At 39.9% G+C, this 22,782-nt stretch overlaps 1 protein-coding gene across 2 annotated transcripts; it reads left to right on the top strand.

The window, feature by feature from the left end:
• Positions 1 to 2,675: 2,675 nt before the first annotated feature.
• Positions 2,676 to 22,299, top strand: LOC141782082 (protein FAM171B-like). Of its 2 annotated transcripts, XM_074658123.1 has the most exons (8): positions 2,678 to 3,061; positions 12,041 to 12,274; positions 13,317 to 13,409; positions 13,588 to 13,746; positions 14,604 to 14,774; positions 16,365 to 16,481; positions 17,678 to 17,801; positions 19,250 to 22,299. In XM_074658123.1, the coding sequence occupies exons 1-8, from the start codon at positions 2,875 to 2,877 to the stop codon at positions 20,193 to 20,195; spliced, it is 2,031 nt and encodes a 676-aa protein (XP_074514224.1). In that variant the 5' UTR covers positions 2,678 to 2,874; the 3' UTR covers positions 20,196 to 22,299. The 2 variants fall into 2 exon arrangements, with proteins under 2 accessions (XP_074514225.1, XP_074514224.1); XM_074658124.1 differs by lacking the exon at positions 13,588 to 13,746 and having other exon boundaries at positions 2,676 to 3,061.
• Positions 22,300 to 22,782: the final 483 nt, after the last annotated feature.

Raw genomic sequence — 22,782 nt, 5'->3', positions numbered from 1 at the left:
GACAAGCCTGTGAAATACTAGGAGAATATAGTCTGGTCAGATGAGAGCAAAGTTTAACTCTTTGGATGCCATAATACACACCATGTTTGGAGGACAAATGGCACTGCACATCACCCTAAATACACCATACCAACAGTGAAGTTTGGAGGTGGGAACATCATGGTGTGGGGCTGCTTTTCAGCATACGGTACTGGCAAACTTCACATAATTGAAGGAAGGATGAATGGAAAAATGTACCGAGACATTCTTGATAAAAATCTGCTGCCATCTACCAGGATGATGAAGATGAAACGAGGGTGGACATTTCAGCAAGACAATGATCCCAAACACACAGCCAAGGAAACTCTCAATTGGTTTCAGAGAAGGAAAATAAAGCTGCTAGAATGGCCCAGCCAATCACCTTACTTGAATCCAATTGAAAATCTATGGAAAGAACTGAAGATCAGAGTTCATAGAAGAGGCCCACGGAACCTTCAAGATTTGAAGACTGTTTGTGTGGAAGAATAGGCCAAAATTACACCTGAGCAATGCATACGACTAGTTTCTCCATACAGGAGGCGTCTTGAAGCTGTCATTACCAACAAAGGCTTTTGTACAAAGTATTAAATAAATATCAGTAAGCGTGTTCAATACTTTTTCCCTGTGTCATTTCACATTATTACACATAACTTAATTTCTGAACTTATTTGTTGTGGTTTCTTTGTATGTATGGATTACTTGGGTTGTTACCAACATCTGGTGACAATTTCATGTCAATAGCACCTTTGGAAATATATTTACTGAGAAAAATGGTGACGTGTTCAATACTTATTTTACCCGCTGTAGATGGATAGATAGATAGATAAATAGATAGATAGATGGATAGATAGATGGATGGATAGATAGATGGATGGATAGATGGATGGATAGATAGATAGATAGATAGATAGATAGATAGATAGATAGATAGCAGTGGCGTCTGGTGGAAATCTTTCTAGGTAGGGCTGTGCCACATCCAATCAATTTCAGCAAACATCCCAGTATGATTTAATGCAAAAAAGTGAAGGTGTCAAAAACACATTACTACTTTTCAGTTAAATAATCAACAATTATTTTATTCCAACAGGAGCAGTAATGAATGACACAACAGTATAACACGTACTCAGTGGTGGAAAGTAACTAAGTACATTTACTCAAGTACTGTACTTAAGTACAATTTTGAGGTACTTGTACTTTACTTGAGTATTTCCATGTTCTTCTTCTCCACTACATCTCAGAGGGAAATAGTAGTTTTTACTCCACTACATTGATTTAATAACTTCAGTTACTTTACAGATTCAGATTATTAATACAAAATATAATCAACAAATAAATTATGTTTTATTATAGATTAAACTACCAGCAGTATATGATAATAAATGATGTATTATTATAGATTAAACTACCAGCAGTATATAATAATAAATGATGTATTATTATAGATTAAACTACCATCAGTATATAATAATAAATTATGTATTATTATATATTAAACTACCATCAGTATATAATAATAAATGATGTATTATTATGGATTAAACTACCAACAGTATATAATAATAAATGATGTATTATTATAGATTAAATTACCATCAGTATATAATAATAAATGATGTATTATTATAGATTAAACTACCATCAGTATATAATAATAAATGATGTATTATTATAGATTAAACTACCATCAGTATATAATAATAAATGATGTATTATTATAGATTAAACTACCAGCAGTATATAATAATAAATTATGTATTATTATATATTAAACTACCAGCAGTATATAATAATAAATGATGTATTATTATAGATTAAACTACCAACAGTATATAATAATAAATGATGTATTATTATAGATTAAACTACCAGCAGTATATAATAATAAATGATGTATTATTATAGATTAAACTACCATCAGTATGTAATAATAAATGATGTATTATTATAGATTAAACTACCATCAGTATATAATAATAAATAATGTATTATTATAGATTAAACTACCATCAGTATATAATAATAAATTATGTATTATTATAGATTAAACTACCAGCAGTATATAATAATAAATTATGTATTATTATAGATTAAACTACCAGCAGTATATAATAATAAATGATGTATTATTATAGATTAAACTACCCAGCAGTATATAAAGTCATTAAAATGAGCTCCACGTTTACCAGCTGCAACATTAAAGTGATGAACACATTAATGCATCAATAAGTATAATCCAATAATAAACATTATCCTGCATAATGTGTACTTTTATGTTTGGTACACTACACTAATACATGAAACAGGTAACCTGAAAAAAATCATGTGTCCTCTGGTGTCCTCCGGTGTCCTCCGGTGCTCCTAACAGCATCTGAAAGATTTCACTACAGTCAGAGCTGATCTGAGGTCTGCCGTCCAGCTGCCGTCTATGAGAGCCGGCTGTCAATCACTCTGAACTCCGACCAAACGGTCAAACTAGACAGCGCTGATCAAATATGAATCAATATTCTGTTACGTTAATGTCTATTGTACTGTTTAGCTGTATTAGATAGATAGATACATAGATACATAGATAGATAGATAGATAGATAGATAGATAGATAGATAGATGGATGGATATATGGATAAATAGATAGATAGGGAGGGCCTGATGAAAGCAGCTTAAAGAGGAGGCGGAGTTGTGCTGCTCAGTGTGTGCAGAGTGTCTGACAGCAGAGAGTGGTGGTTCGGATGCAGGATGTTGGTGTATCGGGACCGGGACCGGGCAGCTCTGTTCGTGTACAAGTTGTAAACTAGACGAGAAGTGGACCTGTGACCAGTGAAAAGTGACTCACATCAACAACGTTTTATTCCAGAGTCATGCTCCTGTTGATCTGGGTGTTATCTGCTTTCATTTCATGCGACGATGGCAAAGCGAGCGGAGAGTCCACTCCGAGAGGACAGCCTCTGCATAGCAACCAGGGACTCCTCTCAGACTCAGACCGGGACCACATGAGACCAGGAGAGCCTGTCCAGCTCCGACAGCATCAGCCCGGTTCCTCCGCAGGTTAGTGAGACTTTCACTGGATCACCGCTACTTTAATACAACTCATCACAGTTGTCAGTACTGTGCTCGACGAGAAAATAACGACATTGTAGCTGGAGAATAAGGATTAATAGAGAATAAGGATTAATGGAGAATAAGGATTAATGGAGACTAAGGAATAATGGAGAATAAGGATTCTTTTAGGGATGCACCGATACCTGGGCTTTGGGACTCGGCCGATACGGAGTACCGATCCCATACCAGGGTTTTATTAATCAGCTGTATGCCTCACTGTATGGAAGAGACGGGATCATCAGGCTTAATTTAAACATTGCTTTCCTAACTTTAAAATACTAAATGTGACAAATACATACATAGAAACAAATATACTTTTATTTATTATTAAAATAATAAATTGTACACCAGAAACTTGGTAAAATATCTTCAAAATTAACAGGAATTACAATTCAAGTGTAAACCTTTTAGATGCAGCAACAAATTGGTCAAAAGTTGAACAGGAATTAAACTTCTAGTATAGAATATAAACATAGAATAGAATTGAATAGATCGGCCCCATTGTCACTGCCCAATATCCTATCCGGCATCTGTGCATCCCTAATTAACATTTGTATTTTTTTAAAAAAAAAATTTAACTTCTAATCGATAATAGGGCTGTGTATTGGCAAGGATCTGGCGATGCAATATGTACCAGGATACAGGGGTTACGATTCAATATATTGCAATACTGTAAGCAAAGCGATATATCGTGAAATATCATTTTAGGGAAACGGTCATAGTACAAAGAACACATCCCCATATGCATATTATCTGAGTAAAAAGGTTTACGTTTTAATGCATCGGAACAGTGGACTCTATGTTTGCATTCATCACAGTCCCTGTAACATCCAACATCTTAGCAATACTTTTAGAGGACACACACATACTGAGAGGACGCATACACATACGCATTGGGGCGGTGGTTCCATCCCCGGCTGCTCCGGGTCACATGTCGCTTTGTCCTTGAGCAAGACACTTAACCCCAAAATTGCTCCCGAAGGCATAGCCATCGGTGTGTGAATGAGTATTTAGATTAGATCCTGATGGGCAAAGTTGGCAATTTAGCAGCCTCTACCATCAGTGTGTGAATGTGTGTGTGAATGGGTGAATACTGACATGTAGTGTAAAGCGCTTTGAGTGGTTGGAAGACTAGAAAAGCGCTATATAAGTCCAAGTCCATTTACCATACACTGAGAGGAAACACACACACTGAGAGGACGCATTCACTGATAGGACACATACACTGAGAGGACGCATACACTGAGAGGACACATACACTGATAGGACACAAATAAATGCTAATAAAATAAACTTTTGAGTGACTTTATCTTGGCATGTAAACTATTAATTAAAAATCAATACAGTGTTTTTGAGAATCAATACAGTATCACAAAACATAATATCGCAATACTCAATATTTTCTTACACCCCTGCTCAATCAACCATCATATTACAGGTCTTGTTCTAACAGAGTCCTTATTTAGTCGGCCCAGACCATCTGTATCAGGATTTGCTCATGAGCCCATGTGATGTGGGAGCTGGCTGCTGTCACCTCGTGAGTAACGGTTTCTCCATCTGTCCCTTTTTACTGCATCATCACCACCAACAAGGCAGCAATTAATCAGTTCAGATGAGCATTATTTATATGTTTTAACAATATTAACATTTTTAAGTGACTTGGGAGATGGCCAACATGTTCATGAAAGTAAAAAAAAAAGATGTCAGCATTACTTGTCTATTAAGAAAAGATGTTTTAAACGGGTGTGTGGATGCTCAAAAAGCAACTCAGGGGCCCTTAAAGTGGCAGTAGGCAGAATATTGTTGGTATCAATGGGCAAAAATGCCATAATAACCTTTCAGCATATTGTAGTTCAAGTGTTCTACCGGAGGACACCAGAGGAACATGCTTTTTTTCAGATTACCTGTCTCATATAATGACCGTTTTATAAAGAAACAACTTTTTTTCAATCATATTAGCTCCAATCTGCCTCCTCCAGCTCACTCACTCTACATTATCATTTCATTCAAATCATGTTTTACACAACAGCAGACTCATTCTTCTTTTCAACTCAGTGTGCCCTCCCTCCCCCCCCCTTAAAGTGCGCCTCTCTTTCTCACTCTCAGATGCGTGCACTTGTCATGACAATGTTCTTGTACACAGCCGAGCAGTGGAGAGGAGCTGAAAGAGGGATTTGTGACCCTTTTCATCAACTGATTCATGACTAATTCATGCTGCTGTAGGAGTACATTGCCATCCGTCATCACATGATCCTTCGGTCTGTGTTGTCGACTGAAACACTTGGAAATGCACCCAAGCATGCTGTTGTCACTCGCACCCTCTCCACCCCCCCCCCTGCCGGCATGCTTTGTGTCCTGCCAAACCTTCCCCTCTTAGCCTCCCTTCTGTACAGCTCTCAGGGGAATGGCTGCCCACCGTCCACTTCTACTAAATAAAAAGAGAAAATGTGGAAATACAAAAAACACCTCCTTTCTGGCACCATATGGTCAATTCTCCCCTGCTGAGATTAACATCTTCATTGTTCATAAAGGGCAAAGCAACATACTTAAAGATTGAATCATTTCCCCCAGGAGAAGATTGTGGTGGTTGTTGGGACGTTTAGTGTTGGTGCCGCCCCCTCGCCCGGCTCCACCCTAAGCATCTTTTCACTTCAATTTGTCTCTGTTCAATTGGATATTGCTGACTCGTCCTTGAGGGCGATTTGGCCCTCATATCAAAGGGTGCACTTGTATTTTCCTCCATCAGTGGAATGTATGGCCTAAATCCAACACACGCACACAAACAAGCATGTGTGTGGGGGGGTCAGCAGCGATAAGTCCCTGTTGGACCATCTGTTTGTGCTGCCTGGTGGTCTCACAGTCAACATGTTTGTGCGCCTCTTGATTTTGATCCTAGTCGGCGGTGAAAACATAATAATGTAACGCTGAAATTGCTTGATGTGTCAGCCAAAGCGAACGTGGTGTTTCCACTAGTTATAGCTTGCCAGTCTAATATTCACCGCCTTCATTTCTGGGACGGGTAGCTCCGAAAATTAAAATGTCTTTTAAAAGGCTCACACGTTGATAAAGAAATGGATAAAGAAAGGGTTTGAAAACACTAATGTACAAACAATACATTATTTTTATTAGACACCATGCCTGATAATAACAGTATTCAAGCCATATCACACACACAACATGGGGTCTATTTCTCATCTGCCTCAGCGGCCTCAGACGGCCCATTTCAATCCACTTCATAAACCTCTTTGTGGCGTCGTTCAGTTCGCCAAATGGGAAGATTATAGTAATCTGGCACGAAACACCTCCACTTCAGATTTTGTGACCCCCTTCTGTTATGTTTGGCCACGGCGGCAGAACACACATAAATTGGAGGCTGCCTCTCCCAAAACCAGCATCCTCTTGTCCATCTGCACTGGTGTATGTATCCCAGTGGGTTGGCACTAACACTGCCAAATGAAGTGTTTCATATTGTGGCTGAAAATACAGGCAGTCCTGGCAGCTCCAGGCATTTGTCTGCTCCCGATCAAAGGGAATTGTTAGGAGCAATGATATGGGGCGATCTGGTTATCTGGTTTTGGCACTTGCTGACATATTGTGAAAGCTGGTAGCATAAGGCATGGCTTTGTGAGTTTTCAGTAAAGCTCTGGCAGATCTTTTAGCAGCAGGATTATGAGCAATCAGACCAGCAGTGAATTTAATCGCTGCTACCGTCAGTGTCCAATTGTAACCATTAGAGAGAGATGCTTACGACGTTATGACCTGTGAGACTGCTGCTATAGCGATGTTGCAGCATTTAGGTACTAATAAAAAAAAGCTAGAAGAACCTTTTTTATGGCTTCCTCGAACAAAATAACAATGATATACTGTGGCTGTGGAGGGTTGATGATGAGCCGGGTGCTGAGATATATGGCTCCCAAAACTCACTTTCCGGCCCAGCCTGCATAGGAACAGTAGAGAATATTTATAGCAGGGCAGTAGGTGAAGGAAGATACCTTGGCGCTTGCCAGTGCCAGCAGAGTTTTGCAGATCTACACCATAGGTCTTGGTACTGAGTAGTTTCTTTGGAGCACGGTGCAGTGGCTTCAGTATTAGTTGTTGTCAGGCACTTGTGCTCAGATGCTGCACCATCTTGTCTGTTCAATCATACATTTTTAGGGCCCGAGCTCTGACCGAAGGTCGGCGAGGCCCTATTGAAATTGGTCCGTTTATTATTCTTTTTCTCCAAAATGAATTTAATTTTTGAGGGACTAAACATGCTCAAAAACGAACAACACTTTGCACATGTAGCAGAACTGGTTAAATGTATATATTTTATGAGTTTCGTGTATGGGTGTGGCAAAATGGCTCGATAGCGCCCCCTTTTGAGTAGCCCCGATGTGGGGTTTCGCTTAGATGTATGAAATTTGGTAGGCATATAATATATATAACATGTTGAGAAGTAAAAAAAAGTCACTTGGAGGTATACCGTAAACCCAACAGGAAGTCGGCCATATTGAATTTTAAGTCATTTTTTTTACCATTTCCAGGTGTTGTACTTTAATGAACTCCTCCAAGAGATTTTTGTAATTATGGCATATATTTTCCAATCTGCTTTAAATTTCGCATGTGAGATAAGTGTTCTGGCCTGCCCATCCACATGCAAATTTGGGCTCCCAGTCATTGCGCCACCTACTGGTAACAGGAAGTTACAGGTTGTGTACTTTTACAACATACTCCTCACAGATTATTCAGATCCATCTCAAAATGTGTCAGAAAAGCCTGAAGACCTGAATAATGCTTCCTTTTTGATTGTCAATTTTTGTTGAATGGTGGTGCCGTGGTGCATGGCGAATTTCAATTACTCGCCATGAACAAACAAACCATTGTAACTCAACTCCAGATGGTCAGGTCTTTTCCAAATTAAATTTTGATTAGCGTCCAGGCCTGAAGACATCTACAGGCCCATTTTGAATCATACTCATAGCGCCACCTAGTGGCAACAGGAAGTTAGAGTCGCAATATTTCGGCGTATTACTTTTAGCAGGTTAACCAGATCCACCTCAAATTTTGTCAGCGTGGTGTAAAGAAGTTCCTGATGGCAAACCGTGAAGCTTTTTAGCTTTTGATGAACGTACTTTCTTTGGCAACGTGTCTTTCGCCATGAAACAGGAAGTTGTTTTTGAAAGGGCTAGATATGCTTGCAAACGAACGAAACTTGGCACACTCATTGAAAGTACTAAAATGTGTTAATGGATATAGTTGTTGTGCTTGGGTGTGGCAAGGGAGCTTGATAGCTCCCCCTACAAATTTCAACGAAGCCCCCTAAGTATGTTACACTTAGATGTACCAAATTTGGTAGGCATATGTATCACATGTACACTTAAAATGAAGTCTCTTGGGGCCATGCTCTAAACCCAACTGGAAGTTGGCAATTTTTAATTTTGTGTGATTTTTTTGGTGTATTTTTGGCTATTTCCAGGCTCTGTACTCTAACGAACTCCTCCTACAGGCTTTGTGAAAAGTTTACAGATTGTGATGAAAAGTTGTTGTAATCTTTAGGTTTTATGAAACAGCGTTGAAGTGGCGTGGCGGAGAATTTACATGATTCACCCTTAAAAGACAAACTGTTGTAACTCGACTGTACTTGGTCGAATCTGCCCCTAAACTTGACCTACTTCATAGTAGTCCAGTACTCATAGCTCCACCTACTGGCAACAGGAAGTCAGCATCATGTGACAAAAATCATCCGATTCACATGCAATTTACATTGTGTGGTCTACACTTGATAATGAGCAACATAATGCATGTTTAGTGTGTGTTCTTTAGCGCCACATAGTGGACAAAGGAAGTGTTAAAAAAAACTGCAATACGTCATTTCCTGTGCCACTCAATCAACGCAGGAAATAACGTCTAACTTGTGCGTGCAGTGTCCGATGGTCACTGATATGTACAGGTGTGTCGACTGGCGTCCCCCAGTACCCCCGACATGTGGGAGGGTGCGAGGGCCCGTTCATCGCTGCTTGCAGCTTTAATTTTGTTTCGTTTTTTGGTCATAAATATGCTTTTTTAACCTAATGCTATGCCACACTCATAGTTGTCCACAGCAAGACGTTCACACATTTATTCTACAGGGTGTTTTGAATGCTTAACTTGACTTTGAACAATTCACGATAAAAGCTGCATTTGTTTTTCTGTTTTATTTTGTTTTTTTTGGGCCAGTTGAAAGCAGAATACGATATAAACACAAGTTTGACTCAGTTGCCTATTTACAGTTCAACATTAGCATTAATTTGGAGTTGTGTCAATCTAACAAATGTAAATCCAATATTGACTCTCCTTTAAGCTTACCAACTCCTGGGGGAAATATTTGCCTTTTTAGCCACAAAAGGCTCCCCTCTGGTCACCAGCTAGTAGCTAACTTTTTCTGCTGTTTGGTGCTCGGCAGGTAACATACAGTTTGTTTATCATAGCTTTTTTTTGTTAAAATCAGCCACCTGGTGTGGCTAAAATCAGGCTTGATGAGAGCAGAGTGTTAGACTGGACCAAACAGTAAAATTGCGTGCCATATAACAAAAACAATGAACTAAAGAGGCTAAAACGCTCCATAGAATGGTTAAGTTTAGGCAAAAAAACAACAACATACTAATAAGTTAACGTTTTGAATAAAATAACTACGGAATGGGCGTTACTTATGTACGGAAGTTATGTGACAAATTAGTCAATGTTTGGGTTAAAGGGACTATTTGTAAGAATAGAACTCAATGAAAGTCAGCGTCCCGTTGCTCGCGCTCGCGCTTGCGCTCGCTCTACATTAACATGAACGACCATTGATCAAAACAGTGAGGAGACACACGTCAGCTAAAAGCACAATATCACTCTATATTTCAGCTGCTTGGCAGTAATGTTAGCTGACCAGACGAAGGTCTCTCCATGAATCAATGCTGATCCTAGTGCTGGCTTTTCCTGCCTCAGCCTCCCGACCGCGGCCGGAGGGAACAGGGGAGACACCGGAGTTTCGGTCAGAGATGATAACGTAACTCTTCTGCAGTGTAGTGTGCGCGCATTCACGTGAGAGGTGGAGTGAGTGAGAACGAGCATGGTGTGTCAGTGAAGGCAGGCAGAGGAGATAAAGCTTAGCGGTTTTATGTGCTTCTGTGTAGTTTGTGTTGGAACAGCGTAGCCACACGCGAGTGCATGGGACACACCGACCCGCAATGATTTATAAGAGTGTAAGTGTAAGAAGCTACAAACAGTCCCTTTTAAAATGTGTGGACTTACTTAAGTAGAGAATTTACGTAACAAATAAATCAATATTGACTTCTGATTTTCAAACGGGACATGAAGAGCGGCTTCCTGGGTGATACTCTGGTGTTTTTTGACCGACCAGTCAACCTCCTCCCGACACAGACTTTATCGCTTTTTATACTACGTCACCTGTCCTGGCACATGATTACATGGACTATATCAGTATTGATTAACTTGATTGTATGCAAATTATAGTGCATTTGTTTTTTGTAGGTATAGCTACCAACAGTGGATGCAATCAGTCTGAATGCATTGATCCTTGGTTGGATATTTGTATTGTCATGTATCGTATTTGCATGGCCACCATTTATTCATATGGGCAACTAGTGATGTACTACTGAGCCTTCCGGCCTTGTTATGCAACACAACACTATACATCTGAAAATATAAAGTCTTGTTGTCCAGTTGACTCAGTGTGAAAGTGGCCAATTGGGTTTGTGGATAAGGTGACACATTATCATTAGGCCCTAAATGGGATTCTCCAGGAGCTAACAGAAAACATAGAATGACTAGAGTTCTGTCATGAGAATCACGTTATTGGAAATATGCACTGTAGGCTACTTAGCTGTCTGCATGCTGATGTAGCATAATGTTGTCTTGAATGCATGCCTTGCTGAGCTAATTGGCCAACTTTGCCATTTGTATTTGCGTCCACCTCTGTAAAATCTACTGGGATTAATTGATTGATATCCTCAAGGGATTCTGCAAATTACCTTCCCTGTTGTTTTGTCAATATGGTCCCGTCTAAGTTAATTGGAAATGCAGCCAACTCCATTCTGTTAAAGCATAGGCTACGGTTGGACTGCATAAAGGGGGTGGACAAAATAACAGGTCCAGTCTGCAAGTACTACCTTCGTGGAGCTTCTAAAGTTTGTCAGAGGTGTCATTTCTGAGGCTATAATTTGTGATGTTTTAGTGGATTGCATCATATTGTAAGGCATGGTCTGAAATTAACTTTTTTGTCTGCGACATCTATTCGCTGAATGAGGGAATACAATTTTGATCATTTATACATGAATGATGTCATTATAGGTTTGCTCGGGGGTGGGTGGTGGGAGAGTACTTTACACTTGCACACGCATACACGAATGTGCCCACCTATGTGCAAAAATATACTATCAATACATTTCAATTCATACAGAGAATATTTAGCCTGGGTCAACAAAGAACAGAACAAATATTCACCGTTGTACTTGTTATGTTTTGAAGCAAGCCACAGGAACTTTACCGGGGTCTTGAGCATTTATTTTTGGACCAGCTGAAACCTACACGGTTATTGGTTAGAATTATGTGAACTTCAACTGTCAATCAAAATGAATAAGGTTCTACGGCCAATAGCTTTGCTGTATAGCAGTTGCAAGCAACTTTCAAATGTATAGCTCTATCCACTCATAAGCTAACCTTACTAAACATGGCTTTCTGTTGTGCCTTTTCCCTCTCCTCCAAAAGTGATAGATGGCCTGATGAAATTACCCGCCACTGCCAACAATTTACCCACATTGGGCGGTTGCTAATTTCAGAGTCCGTTGTAAGGTATTCTTGTTATTTTGAACATACCTTGTAGATTATGTGTGAACCTGAACGCACTACTATTGCCCCGACCACCTATCTTTCTCTCAACCCAATCTTTTTTTTCCCCAGATTCTGCTTTTAACCTAAAGGTCCAGGTAAACGATGTGCTGAGTCGTCAGTACCTGAGCCAGGCGGTGGTGGAGGTCTACATCAACTACACCAGGACCAACACAGCTCTTACTGGAAAGGATGGCGGTGTTTTGCTTCATGTACCTTACCAAACTGGGAAGCCAATCGCAATTGTGGCCAGCAAGGATGGCTACATTTGCACACTGCTGCCTTGTAAAACCAACCGAATGCCAAGTGAGATATTTAATGTGTGTATGTGCTTAATGTGTCAATATACATGTACAATATCTATCAGTTGTGTGTGTTTGTTTGACACACAAAGTCACATCATGTATTTGTGGAAGTGGCGTTACTTAAGTACGGAAGTTACATGACAAACAAGTCTACATTTGAGTTAAAATAACTACAGAAGTGCAGTTACTTAACTACGGAAGTTACGTGACAAATAAGTCAAAAATAACTACGGAAGTGGACATACTTAAGTTTGTGAGCGACAAATAAGTCAACATTTAGGTTAAAATTACTATGGAAGTGGACTTACTTACACGGCAGTTCAATGACAAATAAGTCAACGTTTGGGTTAAAATAATTACGGAAGTGGCGTTACGTAAGTATGGAAAATAAGTGATAAATAAGTAACGTTTAGGTTAAAATTACTATGGAAGTGGACTTACTTATACGGAAGTTATGTGACAAAATAAGTCAACGTTTAGGTTAAAATAACTATGGAAGGGGCGTTACTAAAGTACAAAATTGGATCTGCACATTCATAAAGGATAGATAGCAGGTTTTTTTTAACTTTTTTATTTTTTGATACTTTTATATGACACTGTTTAAAGTGTCATATAAAAGTGTCAAAAAATAAAAAAGTTTAAAAAAATGCAGTCACAGGAAATAAGAACTTGAAATACTTCAGCGACTTTCTAAACTTTCTGGTTGTCATTGCAGGGTGAAGTTTTGCTTCACCCCACTGCATTTGACACCCAATTAGGCGCAGCGCCCAAGCAAAACTCTTTGGGAACAATTAATAACCCATATCTGGAGTGTGTGTCTTCTTCTGTCTCATCTGCCATCTCCAGTGCTTTGCATTTCTAAAAAGAACGGATTCTTGAATCTTGAGCTAGTGTTGTTGTAGTATGTCAGCCAGAATGTCGCCAATGTCTTGCCTCTGTGTGAGGTTTCATATAACACACTGTCACACTGCCATCTAGTGGAAAGACAAAATACTCAATACTAAATTAGCACCTTCCCTCTTCCTCTTATGTCATTGCTGTAGTATTTTCGTCTGTGACCGTGTCCCTACTTGGTTTGAATCAGGGGAACATCTGGCTCTTTGATGACTCCGTCCTGATCACTGGCAAAACATCTGGTATATATTGTCACACTCTTAATTTTTCTTTCCTTAATGCTCTGGCTCTCTTTGATTGTCAGTACAAGTACTAATCTAAGAAACACATTAGCCAAAAATAACTGCACTAAAGGGAAAAAACATATATTTTATAAACACATATTACCAGCTATTATTTTTCGTTTTCCTTTATTTGCAGATGCTGCGTCACTTCCTAGTGTCCAGTTTCCCAAGAGCCTGCTGAATCTGACAGACAGCAGTAATGCCACCTCTGTTAGAGCCTACCTGACCATGCCCAAACTGCCGTCAGGGGAGGACAGCTTTCTTAACACTTTGGGCATCATGAGCAGCAAATCAGGTAGATGCGTGTGCTGCGGTATTCTGGTAACAATTCATTTTAGGTCATAGTTTATATGATTTTTTTTTTATTTGTAAGTGATTATGTCAATTTTCTTGGGAAAAAAAGTCAAAAGCACTTTAGATAGTATTTGCACAGTCTATCTGAAATGTGAAAGTTACATTGCATTTATACGGAAGCCCTGAAGGGCAAGCAAGTTTTTCTTTTTTTTCTGGTGATCCATTGCCTTAAGAACATCTTAGTTCCTTTTTTTCTGTGAAACAGTCACGTGACAAATAAATCAATGTCTGGGTTGAAATAACTACGGAAGTGGACTTACTTAAGTATGGAAGTTATGTGACAAATAAGTCAATGTTTGAGTTAAAATAACTATGGAAATGGCATTACTTAAGTATGGAAGTACATGACAAATAAGTCTGACATGCCTGTTATTAAGTCATAAATACAGGAGAGAAAATTATTTAGATCAGACTTAGAAAATGGATCACCGAAAAAAAAGAAAAAAAATCCCGCCCATACATTGCAGATTCTAGATGACAAAAATAAATGTGCAGATGAAAGTGAAAACCTATTATGTGCAAGATTTCAATTTTGTCCATGGTGCCACCTGGTGGTAGTATAAAAAAAATAGACTGTGGAAAACAGAAATGCAGGCTGATACAGATCACAATCAGTTTTATTGGCCAGGTATGAGACACTAAACATACCAGGAACTAGTCTCTGGTTATTTTGCTCTCATTGTACATACACAGAAAGTGAAATACAGAATGTTTCAGTGTGACATTGTTCCAGTCTGGAACCGTTTGGCTAAGGTGTTTATCCATGTCTAGTCCACATTATCTCCTCTGTTCTTCAAGGATACGTCAGTGTGGCGTTGAGTCCGTTGGCGGCTGTCAGTGTGCAGCTCTTCTCAGGACACACACAGTTACATGTGAGTGGGCCCATACAGATCAGCCTCAGCATCCCTGACAGCTGTGGACTTCAGGCCTCCAATGTTGTCCCGGCATGGTTCTTCAACCGGACCACTGGTGAGTAGAAGTCACACACTAAAATCTACCCCATGTTGATCTTTGAAGAATCAGGAGAGAAAGTGAGGATGATTTAATGGCATCTACTTGGAATTGTGGCTTAATAAAGGGGGACTTAAGACTAAAGATCTACTTAGAATTGTTTTCTTAATTTATTAATCGCCCAGATGACCAGCTATGAAAAGTGAAGTCGCGGAAACATGTCATGGAAAACTCACTTTTTGGCCTGCTTAGTCAGTGGTTGAAGGTGGTTTGCAGTCATTTGAATGGTTTCTACAATTCTTACATAAGGTGGGAAAAGCCTGACATATATACCCCTACAGCACAATGGCGATGCCAAGCCCCCTCATAAGTCAGGACTTGGACACCCACTGAGTAGGCCCCTAACTTTGGTTCCTGTGTCCCACTTTCTAGACTAGACAGAGACAGTATTCTTACAGAAATGCTGAAGCAGACACATTATTGGCAGCATTAAAGCAGCAGGCAAGTCTCACGGCAGTTCGTGAAATAGTCACGTATAAGATTGGACACATATTTTTTTTGTGACACTCGACTTCAAACAACTTATTTTTATTTCCACTCCAGTCTTTTCAAAATAAAACTACTTAGTTAGGACTAGGAATAGATTGACTTGGTTAGGCTTAGGCAACAGACACCTTAGTTAGGCTTAGGAAAAGATCGACTTGGTTAGGCTTAGGCAACAAAACTACTCAGTTAGGTTTAGGAAAAGATCACGGTTTGGGTTTAAGTAACACCGGAAATGCCGTAACTTAAGTACAGAAGTTACCTGACAAAAACTATTTAGTTAGCTTCAGGTAAAGATCGTGGTTTGGGTCAAAATAACTCTGAAAGTTCCGTAAGTTAAGTACGGAAGTTACGTGACAAATAATTCAACTCTGACTTGCGGTTTCACACGAACACTGGTCTCCTCCTGTGCTTTTTGACTTACCCATCAACCTGACCTCATCTTACACGGCGTTCGCTGCTCTTTGTAGTTCCTGATTCACAATTAGGTGGATTACAGACATTGATTCTGTGCTGACCAACACAAACAAATTTAATTTGTGTCTATGTACACAAATCAATACATTAAATATGGTGACTATTTCATGAACTGCGATTGGGCTGCCATCACTCACTCACTCAGCAGGTTGCTCCACTTGGGCTATAAATGTTGAATTAACTCATTCAGTTCTTTTGCTTAAAAATATGAATGCCATGTGAATTATATATATATATATATATATATATATATATATATGCAATCTTTTGGGGGGGTCTTTGACATGAGTTAATCTCATGCCATGTTGTTTTTCTAATGATTTGTCCATGTAGTGGCATGAGGCAAATTAACTGTTGTGTAACACACTCCCAACAATGATAAGCTTCATAAACGTAAGATTGGGGCCTTATGTGTAGGACCTGGTGCATCCATCCATTGTCTGTAACCGTTTATCCTATTCAGGGTTGCGGGGGATGCACATTTATTTTTAGATCTGACAGGATTGTATTAGTTGTGGGAAATTCCAGACAATTTGATCTAAACAGTGTTGATGTATTTCTGTTGTTATTGTTGTTTCTTTGACCTAGGTGGATGGATGAGAAAGGGGCTAGGGACGGTGGTGTCAGTAGGAGGGAAACTCATGTGGACATTCACAGCTCCTCACCTTGGCTACTGGATTGCAGCACCTTTGTCATCCACCAGAGGCGAGTGCTCCCCCTAAACATGTTAAACTAATGTAATGTAATCAGGGCTGTCAAAGTTAAGGCCATAACAATGCGTTCACGCAAATTTGTTTTAAGGCCACTAATTTCTTTAACGCATCTTGCAATTTTTATTTTGTAGCGGGCTCAGCTAGAGCTAAATGGAATACTGGTATCATATGAATCTAGAAAACATAAGGAATCCATTGGCACCATAACCTAACTTCTCGCAAAGAAGGTTAAATAACGTTCCAAACTTATGCTAAATTTTGGCGAGGAAAAACTGTCATGTCCATTTTCAAAGGGGTCCCTTGACCTCTGACCTCCAGATGTGTGAATGTAAATGGGTTCTATGGGTACCCACGAGTCTCCCCTTTACAGACATGCCCACTTTATGATAATCACATGCAGTTTGGGGCAAGTCCTAGTCAAGTCAGCACACTGACACACTGACAGCTGTTGTTGCCTGTTGGGCTGCAGTTTGACATGTTATGATTGGAGCATATTTGTTATGCTAAATGCAGTACCTGTGAGGGTTTCTGGATCAATATCTGTCATTGTTTTGTGTTGTTAATTGATTTCCAATTATACATATAAACATACATTTGCATAAAGCAACATATTTGTCCACTCCCATGTTGATAAAATATTAAATACTTGACAAATCTCCCTTTATTTTGAACAGATAAAAAATGTGTTAATGAATTAGTTAATCCATTTGCAATTAATCGCAATCAATCACGGACTATCATGCGATTAATCATGATTCAATATTTGAATCAATAGACAGCCCTAAATGTAATGTAATACAGTGTTCAGCACTAACATGGCAGTGTCAAGGTAATCAATAAAAGTGCATCAGATGGAAATTAATGAATGTCAAGCATTGGTTTTCTGATGGTTGTCGTAAGCCTACTGTATAATGGGATTGCTCTGATTGTGGCCATTTATTTTTTATAACCTTGGAAGCTGATGGGGAAAAAAAGAAAACAATGAATATATTGCATTGTATTTTTAAATATTTGTTATGATCCATTGAAATTGGCCTGGAACTGGCCTAGGCCAGTGGAAAAAAGGCAAAAGATATATTAAATGGCGTTTGTAAAGTTTTTGGATACAAAATGTTCATTTTAATTTTTATTGCATGTCTGTTTTATATTTCATCCAAACTTCTTCTTCTGACCATCAATATGTTTTAGGTTTCTTTGGACTTGCCATCCCCATTGACTTCATCTTACACCATTCACCTCTCCTGATGGTTATCCTCGGAGGAATGCTTGTTATTGTCATCTGTCTCCTGGTTGGGTTATTGTTTTATTGCAGGTAATAGAGGCTTTCATCTCATACTTGTTCAAACACTATATGTTGTGATGAAGTTAGTTTGATAACTCAGAATAACATTTAAAGTAGGGCTGTCAAATTAATTTAAAGCTACTAATGTCTATAACGCATTAACGCAACCTGCGTTTTTTTAGGTTGTAGTGGCTCAGTTTTAAAGCTGGAGTGAAGATACTGGTATCATGAAACTAAGAAACCTAAAGAATCCATCGGTGCCAACCATGTCATAGCTTGTTGAGAAGGAGGCTAAATAACGAACGTGCGTTTAATTTGGCAAGGAAAAACTGTCATATCCATTTTCAAAGGGGTCCCTTGACCTCTGACCTCCAGCTATGTGAACGTAAATGCGTTCTATGGGTACCCACGAGTCAAAAGTTAAGGCGATAATAACGCGTTAACGCAAATTTGTTTTGAGGCCACTAATTTCTTTAACGCATTAAAGGGACTGTTTGTAACTTTTTAAGCGTATAAATGTACCGGGTCGGGACACATGCGCGCTCGCGTGTGGCCGCTGTCTCTGCTCCGCTGCCTGCCTGCCTTCACTCACAGAAGCCGTGCGCATTCTCGCGTACTCGCTCCACCTCTATTCGTGAACGCGCGCTCACTCCACACTGCAGATGAGTTAGTAGCTCTGAGAATATCTAGTGAATGAGTGGACGTTTGTGCAAAAATAACTGCTGCAGCTCCTCCAGACCAACAGAGGTTTCCCGTGACGTAAACGTGACGGGGCTCCGCAGCGAGAAACGTTATCGTCTCATTACCGACCGCATGCCGGTATCTCCCTGTTCACTCCGGCTGCGGGCGGAGACCACAACGTTACTCGCTGCGGAGCCCTACTGCCTCAGAGCCCCTCTGCCTCAGAGCCCCGCTGCCTCAGCCTGCGCTGAGGCAGGAAAAGCCAACACTAGGATCAGCATTGATTCATGGAGAGACCTTCGTCTGGTCAGCTAACATTACTGCCAAGCAGCTGAAATATAGAGTGATATTGTGCTTTTAGCTGACGTGTGTCTCCTCACTGTTTTGAGCGATGCTCCTTCATGTCTATGTAGAGCGAGCACAAGCGCGAACCTGACGCTGACTTTCGTTGACTTAACGGCCACAGGTGTCGCTGTTAACAAGACATTTCTGAAAGTTACAAACAGTCCCTTTAAAGCATCTTGCAATTTTTATTTTGTAGCGGGCTCAGCTACAAGGTTAAATAACGTTCCAAACTTATATTGTTTGATGCTAAATGCAGTACCTGTGAGGGTTGAGAGCCACGGCGTATTCAATGGCGTATTCCTTTAAAAGCACTTTGATATCAGTAAAATACATTATTTGTCAAAGTGGATGTTTGTAATGTGTGTATTTGGACTGTGTGATCATGTCGTGTATGCAGCATGACTTTCATTAGCCTGGCACTGATTGAGGCAAATATTCTGTCTTGTCTACAGATGTCCACTCAGTGAAACTAAAACAAAGAAGATCCGACCAGCGATGAGAAAAGACCAAACCACCTCCACATGTGACGATGAAGTTTTGGAACTATCTTCAGTGGACTCCTCTCATCTTCAGGATGGACTGAACCAATCAATCACAGAAAGAGGGGCTGATCGGCACAATGCCTCTGTTATTTCTATGCACAATGGCAATTTAATAGCCAACCCCAATGCTGTGGCCATTAGGGTGGAGTGTAATGAACTGGAACTTAACAGTGACCTTAATGATCTGATGTGTTTGCATGAAACTACAGATCGGATCGGAGTTCCGGCCTCTCTGACAGAGAATTTGTTTTTCTACAACCAGCCTGTTGCCATTTTTCACGCTCCAGCATTCTTCCACTTGGAGGAGCAGCAAGAGCTGCCCCAGTGGAGCAAATCGGCCACTCTTCCCCGTGCGGGGGCTGCCGCTGATCCGCTGAGTAAAGACGGCTTCACACAGACTCTGCCAAAAGGTCCCTCTGCCACCCAGAACCAGGCAGTGGAAGGTGAGGACCAGCTTGGGGTTCTAGAGGGCTCTCAGGCAGCAGCGTCCACCAACACATCCAGGGGTCACTTCAGCCTCCCAGAGTCAGCGTCGGTCCCAGGAACCCTGAATAAAATCAGGGGCGGCGGCAGACACTCGGTGCATGCCTTGGCAGAACTTTCTAAAATCCCCTCGAATCAGCCTCCCCGGGCCTGGTTTGTATCACTGGAGGGCAAACCTGCAGCTGAGATCCATTACGCAGTGTCAGAGCAGCAGAGGCGAAGAAGGCCGGTCGAGAGTCGAGAAACCAGCTTAGACTCAGGAGTGGATATGAGCGAACTGAACCAGACGCCTGGAAGGAGGGCTGTAACGCTGGAGCGCAATGCTACTTTTGTCAAAAGCCCATCCAGCAATAAACATGCCCCTCCACAGTAAAAACTCTTAATGCCTCCATGCCTACAGCCCTCTAAGTTTGTTTAAACAGCATCGGTTCCATCTATGACACGTAACTTATTTACCATATAGCTTAATTTTTTACATTTTTTACATTAATGTTAAAGGTATGATATGTAAAAGTTGTCGGTTTCTGTTTGTAAACACACAGAATTCAAAGTTGGCCACACCTCCACAGCTCAACTAGCCAAGAGAGAGAGCGAGCTATAGAGTGACTGAAGAGAGAGAGCGGCGTTAGTGAGAACAAAGCAGTGAATCAGAGAAATAAAATGTTATTTTCTGATTGTTTACCGGCGCTTACGTTCTAAAACACAAATAAACACACTACTAACTCCGCACAATACTGCGGGAAAGAACCAAGTGTGTGGCTCAGCGCTGCTCCCGGTCAAACTACTGACACACACAGATCATAGCAGCAAACACAAACTACTGACACACAGATCATAGCAGCAAACACAAACTACTGACACACAGATCATAGCAGCAAACACAAACTACTGACACACAGATCATAGCAGCACACACAAACTACTGAAACACACAGATCATAGCAGCAAACACAAACTACTGAAACACACAGATCATAGCAGCACACACAAACTACTGACACACACAGATCATAGCAGCAAACACAAACTACTGACACACACAGATCATAGCAGCAAACACAAACTACTGAAACACACAGATCATAGCAGCAAACACAAACTACTGACACACAGATCATAGCAGCAAACACAAACTACTGAAACACACAGATCATAGCAGCAAACACAAACTACTGAAACACACAGATCATAGCAGCACACACAAACTACTGACACACACAGATCATAGCAGCAAACACAAACTACTGACACACAGATCATAGCAGCAAACACAAACTACTGAAACACACAGATCATAGCAGCAAACACAAACTACTGACACACAGATCATAGCAGCAAACACAAACTACTGAAACACACAGATCATAGCAGCAAACACAAACTACTGAAACACACAGATCATAGCAGCACACACAAACTGCTGACACACACAGATCATAGCAGCACACACAAACTACTGACACACAGATCATAGCAGCGCAAACACAAACTACTGACACACAGATCATAGCAGCACACACAAACTACTGACACACACAGATCATAGCAGCAAACACAAACTACTGACACACACAGATCATAGCAGCAAACACAAACTACTGACACACACAGATCATAGCAGCACTTACACACAGCAGATGAGAGGCAGAGGAGCCGGGGATCACTGGAACACATGCACCTAACACAACCCATTATCATCCAGGAAAAACGGACGTTTTGTATCTGACAATGCAAATGGACTTGTGCCTTGATATCAGAAGCCAAGAGGCGTGACAAAGCAGTGATATTTGACCACCTGAACGGGCTGCACACCCTGTGGTGATGTTATTGGCTGGGGGTTACACCCACATGTGGGGCCCAAAGGCTGTTTGCAGACGCCCAGAAGCATCCCGAGTACAGCAAAATCAGAAAAAGAGAAAATCCAGGCAGAGGGCTGCAGGGTGTCTGCAGAAACAGACACCACCACACACTTCTGGTGGGGCAAAAGTGATGATTGAGAGGGATTATTTTTGTATCAGTCTATACATTGTTATTTAGGAAATTCTTGCATGTTATACCTTTAATGCACCAATCCAAGTTGGGGGTAGGGGCCAGTTTCTCCCATCAGATCCCACACAGTCTGTGTTGTAACTGTTGCATGTACAAAGTGTAAACAGTCCGAAGCAGAGCATGTGGATTTAGCAGTTGCTTTCTTTTTTTTTTTTAAAATAAAAGTTGTCTAGTTGCCCTATTTGTCTGCCTCCAACGTGACAAAGACAGCATGTGATTGAGATTAATGAGGTCAAACCCTGCCATGATGAACACCTCCAGATTAATTACTTAGACTACCATAGCTCACTGAACATGACTGAATGTTTGTTATTTTAACACCGTCATTTGATTTCCCTTTGTGCATAATTGTTTGTGCATGTTTTGTGTATATTGTCATGAAGTGAATCATTTCATTATATTTTAATAAATAAAAACAACTGACCTTGGTGATGAGCATTTGTAGTAGCTAACTACATACAATATACAGTATGAAACTATCTTGTATAAATAGTATTCCTACTTATTACAGTCACAATGTGTGTAACCACAGTTATGGGTTATATCATATTTTAAACCCACATTATTTTACTGCGTTTTTCTTACAGTGAAAAAGAAATTTAATCATAATTATATGTATTAAAATATTCATTGTGATTATTGCAATTATTATTATTTTGTACATAATTTTTATAAATACAGTAAATAATTTAAATAAAATTATGTTTATTATTATTATTATATTAATTATTGTTATTATTATTATTTTTATTTTACTTTCTTTTTCTAAATACAGTAAAATAATTGAAATCGAATTATGTTTATTATTATATTCACTATATAATACATTATCACTAATAGTGATCATCACTATAATATTATTATAATAATAATAATTCTTATTATTATTAATGATAATAATAATAATAATA

This window comes from Sebastes fasciatus, chromosome 14 (genome assembly GCF_043250625.1).
Source record: "Sebastes fasciatus isolate fSebFas1 chromosome 14, fSebFas1.pri, whole genome shotgun sequence".
Taxonomy (NCBI): domain Eukaryota; kingdom Metazoa; phylum Chordata; class Actinopteri; order Perciformes; family Sebastidae; genus Sebastes; species Sebastes fasciatus.
This window is presented reverse-complemented; position numbering and strand designations above follow the sequence as displayed.